The following is a 4,922-nucleotide window of genomic DNA, read 5'->3' on the forward strand; positions in this document are numbered from 1 at the left end:
CCTTTCTATTGCCCAGTCGCGGGGCCCAAGTCTTCCTTCTCCGTCCGCTAGGAGGGGAGGGGAGACTCGCTGCTACAAGCCTCGCTCCCCAACGCCCCCAACCCCCCGTGCCACTCAGCCCTGCCCCCGCTGCGTCTTGTCGCCAGTCCTCGGAGTCATCTGCAAGCGGGGGTTCCCTGACCCTCCTCCCTGTCTCGTGTTCCCCGGGGCCTCCCCGCCCCCGTGCTATGGCGGTGTCTGTGCCCAAGGGTCAGGGACGCAGCACTGCGTACCCATTTCCCCTCCAGCTCCAGGGTTTGCATGGGAAAATCCCTCTGTCAACTATGCCGCTGGCGATGTGGCTGGGGAGAGCTGGGGAGAGGACGGACAATGGGGAGCCCCCACCCCGACTAGGCCTCCTGGCTCCGGGCGTTACTCAGTGATCACGGGTAAAGACCTACTGTTTCAAAAGCTCTGGTGTTGGCCAGCCTTTTTTTGAGACAGGGTCTCACTTTGTAGTCCTGGCTGGCCTGGAACTCACCGTGTAGACTACTAGGCTAGCCTCGAACTCACAGAGATCCGCCTGCCTCTGTCTCTGCACTGAGATTAAAGGTGTGTGCCATCAGTCCCAGATTTTGTTCTTAAGATGTTAGGAACCCAAACCAACCACCTCCAAATCAAGGTGTCGAGGCTGTCCTGTCTCGGGCTCTCTAGGAGAGGCTGTAGCCTCATCCTACCCTGCCTCCCCAAGACACACCCCACGCCACACACCACTGTTTCTAGGAACACATTTATTCAGGGAAATAAATGTGCAGCTCTTGCTAGGTGGCCAGATCAGGGCTCTGGAGTCTCCAGCATGTCAGCCAGGGCTCTGGACAGGAGGACAGGAAGGTCAGTTAGTCAGTGCGCAGAAGCCAATGAACCATCATGGCCGACCCTAACCATTTCATAGAAGAGAACATGGAGTCCAGGGTGGGTCTTTATCCAGGTCCCTTGAACCCCATCGTCTCCCAGCCCCGCCCCCTCCCCCACTTACTGATACAGAGAGGAGGAGAAATGGTCAACGTAGCTTCCTGTGAAGAGAATAGAGAGAAGAGGTTTGAGGGGTCTCCAGGAGGGACGTGGTTGGGGAACACTCGGGGCAAGTGCAAAAATGTGGTACTCAGCCCCCTTCTCATTCCTGCCTCAAACAGAATCACACTCTTCTTGCTTAGGACTACCCGTCAACATTACCTCAATCTAAGCCCCACATATCAGATTCTGCCCATATGACCTTTGCCGCCGCCACACCCCCTGCCCCACCCATTAAACCATTGACCACAGCCTTGGTTCACGACTCAAGTTGGCTCCAACCCCACTAGGATTCACTTTGCTGGGCCCTGCCCCCTCCACGGGTGTCTGCCTCTCCCTCTTTGCCGCTCACCTGGCGTGCAGAGGGTGTCGCAGACCAGTGGGCAGAGGTAGCAGAATTGGCAATGCTGAGGACAGGGAGAGAGAGTCTGGTCAGGGGACTGAGTCAGGGACAAAGACGAGGAAGGACCACCCGGGGTCTGAGGCTAGGCAGAGGGTCACACAGGAAGAAGGCATGGAGTGGATGTGGGGTCAGGATTGTGCCTTGGGCACTTAAGTGCTCCCAGATACCTGAGCGTAGGGGCCCTTGGAAGGTCTTACCTGACACTGGTCACAGTGTTCCCCCATGTTCTCCTCATCACAGTAGCAGCTTTCACATTCAGTACATCGCTGGGAACAGGAAGAGCCTGGTTAGAGGAGCCCCTAACCCCAAACCCCTCAGGAGATGATCACTTCAGTTGTGGACTCCCATGTCTGAACTCAGAGCCCCCCTCTTCTCTGGGGACACTACCCACCCTGGTTTTCCATCTCAGGACAGCCCCAATCCCACGTGACCCATTCCCTGGAGAGTGGGACCTGTGAGTACTCTCTTAGACACCTGCCTGTTTGTTTCTGCAGGCTCCTCCCACCCCCAGGTTCCCAGGCCTCCCATGGTACCCTAGGGCATGCTGGGAAGATCTGGGCTAGGGACCTACATTGCAGAAAGAACAATAGCCACACAAGGACCCTGGCTGGTAGTTTTCATACTCCGGGGCATCCTGCTGACCTGTGGGGGGACAGGAGGGTAACAGTGACTCCAGTTGGCTAGGTCTGCCTTCCCCACCCACGTGGAGCCAGGTCACTTACCTGTGACCTCGAGGCTCTCCTCCTCACTGGAACCTTCTCTGTCCTCCTCCCTCTCAGCCAGTGGGTTTGGGATAATGGTGAAAGGTAGCAGGTTTTCCTCCAGGAGACCATCCTCATCCTCATCCTCCTCCTCCTCCTCCTGCTTCCTGTGATGGCTCAGTGGAGTCGAAACTGTAACTCTGTCTGCCTTGCTCTCTTCCTTATCTTTTTCTTCCTCTTCTTCATCTTCCTGACCATGACCCTCCTCCTCCTCCTCCTCCTCCTCTTCCTCCTCCTCACTGTGGGCTTCTTGTCTTTGCCCCATGTCTTCATCACCCTCTAGAGAGCTGTGGTCATCTTCTTTCCTTGAGTCTCCAGAACTGGGCCCTCCCGTGGGCTGCAGGGGCTGATGACCAGTCTCTTCCTGAACTGATTCTCTGTGATCCCGCCTAATCCATTCATCTTGAGCTTGTAGCCTGTGGCCAGTGGCCTTGTGGTCAAACTCAGTAGAAATGTCTTCATCACCACCCCTGGAGACTCTGTGGTGGTGGCGGCCAGGGACTTCATTTGTGTGTCCTTCTAGAGAGTCCTCCTTGTCAGCACTGTGGCCTTGGGGTCGGTGGCTGTACTTGACTGTTTCCTCTTCTTGCTCCTCATGTCCCAGACCATGGTGGCCATGACTGGGAGACTTGTGCCAATGTTCAGTGGATACCGCCTCATCTTCCTCTTCCTCATTTTGGTGGCTTTGGTGACCGTGGCTAGGGACAAGACGGTAGTCTTCTTCAGAGTCATCCTCATCATCCTTGTTTTCGTGGCCTTGGTGCACATGCTCAGTAGAGCCATCGTCATCGTCATCTTCATCGTCGTCGTCGTCATCTTCATGGACATGGCGTCCATGCCTGGAGACATGACGATCATCTTCATCTGACTCACCCTCATCTTCCTCCTCCCTGTGGCTGTGGGTCTGGTGCCTGTGCTCAGTGGAGTCTTCTTCATCATCATCATCATCATCATCATCTTCATCATCATTTTCATCTTCCTGGCCTTGAAGTCTGTGGGCAGGACTGTCTTCGTATGAGTCCCCATCATCTTCCTCGTCACGGTCCTGATGTTTGTGAGCTTGGTGTCCGTACTCAGTAGAGGCACCATCTTCATCGTCATCTTCTTCATCCCTGTGGCTGTGGGCGTGATGGAGATCGTCTCTCGCCTTTAAGTGGCTCTGGTGGCCATGGGCCCGGTGCTTACCATCAGAGTCCTCCATCACTTCCACCCTCTCCTCCTCCTCTCCATCATCATCTTCCTCTCCGTGGCCATGGTGACCATGCCTAGGGATGTGACGGTGATGCTCACCGGACTCTGCTGAGTCCCCTAAATCTTCATTGTTATATTCATGGTGCCCATGGAGCTGTCTAACATGCCCTCCGAAGACCTCTTCAGATACATTCTCCTCCCCAACCTCATGGTCAGGGTACCTGTGGTCTTGAACCTGGTGTCCGTATTCCCTGGAGAGATCTTCATCCTCTTCTCTGTGGTCTCTGTCCTTCTCACCTTGATAGCCCCCGTGGCTGTGGATGTGGTGGCCAAACTCAGTTGATAGGTCCTCTGAGGACCCAGGGACGCCTGCATTGTTGTTCCAGTTGCCGAGGCCCAGCCCAGCTCCTCTCAGCTCCTGGGTCACCACTGAAGGAACCAGCAGGATGGCCACTGTGACCCAAAGGAGACAAATGTGCAACCATGGCCCCTGGAAGCCCATGGGGACGTTTAGCAGCTGAGCTTCTGACCAGGCTGACTTCAGCTGCCTCCGACGGGTCCTTGTACCTCTTTGGCTTTGACTTTTCAGATTGTCTCTTTCTCGTGGTGTGGCTCCCACCCTCTGCTTCTCTATCTTCCTTAGGTCTTGGATGACCCTCTGAGGATGTCCCCTTTGGAACTGTGACCCTGGTTCCAGGACCTCCCTTCCCACTGCTGGGCCAATGGGGTCTGTCCCCTCCCCTTCTTGTGGCTAAATTTATCCAGAGTCTAAGTTATTCTGGTCCCTCCCTGCCTGCCCCTCCTCTCCTGTTCCTCTGGCTCAGGACTGGGTGGTGGAGGGGTCTTCATGTCCAGGAGGGGGCAGGGACTTGACAAGCTCACGTTTGGCATCTTTAGCACAAAGGCTAGACTTTTGGAGTGTCTTGCTGGAAAAGTCTGGGGTGCTGGGAGAGGCGAGGTGTGTGGGGGCAGAGCCTCCTGCAAGGTAAACATTGGGAAGAATGCAGACAGAAATGGGACATTCGGCGTGACAGTGGTGTCATACGGAAGCTGTGGAAGACAGTGAAGGAATCCTGTCCCCAACACCCCATGACCTCCTCTCCCTGGAACTCAGATCTGGGGGCAGGGGACCAGACCAGTGCTATAAATACAGCAGGGGAGGTGCTGGGGGCTCAAGTTACTGGGCCCCAGCTGTCCCCACCAGAGGGACTTGGCTGGAGACAGGTGTCACTGTCTTCTGAGGGCCAGTGTCACCCACCTCACACTTGTCAGTATATCCATGGTCTTTGGGTTTTTGTCCTTTATGAGACAAGTCCCTCCCCCCATATAGTCACTGTTCTGAGGGTCCCTGTTTCTTCTTAGGATTCTAACCCCTCCTCTCTTACTGTGTCTTCCCTGATCTTTCTCTCTTAGTCTCTCTCTCCCCTACTCTTTCTGTGTGTGTGTGTGTGTGTGTTGTGTGTGTCTGTCTTTATCTTTCTCTTTCTATCTGTGTGTCTCTGTGTGTCTCTCTGTCT

The 4,922-nt window shown here is 55.2% G+C and overlaps 1 protein-coding gene across 2 annotated transcripts; it reads right to left on the reverse strand.

The window, feature by feature from the left end:
• Positions 1-753: 753 nt before the first annotated feature.
• Positions 754-4,099, reverse strand: HRC (histidine rich calcium binding protein). 2 transcript variants are annotated; one of them, XM_080909206.1, is made up of 6 exons: positions 2,176-4,099; positions 2,025-2,095; positions 1,651-1,719; positions 1,403-1,457; positions 1,016-1,052; positions 754-916 (listed from the first exon to the last, which is right to left on the reverse strand). In XM_080909206.1, the coding sequence occupies exons 1-6, from the start codon at positions 3,905-3,907 to the stop codon at positions 880-882; spliced, it is 2,001 nt and encodes a 666-aa protein (XP_080765332.1). In that variant the 5' UTR covers positions 3,908-4,099; the 3' UTR covers positions 754-879. The 2 variants fall into 2 exon arrangements, with proteins under 2 accessions (XP_080765332.1, XP_080765331.1); XM_080909205.1 differs by having other exon boundaries at positions 754-850; positions 2,176-4,098.
• Between the last annotated feature and the right edge of the window lie 823 nt (positions 4,100-4,922).

This window comes from Micromys minutus (assembly GCF_963924665.1).
Source record: "Micromys minutus genome assembly, chromosome: 32".
NCBI classification, from domain to species: Eukaryota; Metazoa; Chordata; class Mammalia; order Rodentia; family Muridae; genus Micromys; species Micromys minutus.

Excerpts from the sequence above, each read along its gene's own strand:
- HRC (XM_080909206.1), bottom strand. The coding sequence starts at position 3,907 with ATGGGCTTCCAGGGGCCATGGTTGCACATTTGTCTCCTTTGGGTCACA. Across the intron at positions 1,053-1,402 it reads CGACACCCTCTGCACGCCAG|GAAGCTACGTTGACCATTTC; the intron begins GTGAGCGGCAAA and ends TTCTCTTCACAG. Across the intron at positions 917-1,015 it reads TTCTCCTCCTCTCTGTATCA|GGTCGGCCATGATGGTTCAT; the intron begins GTAAGTGGGGGA and ends TGAAATGGTTAG.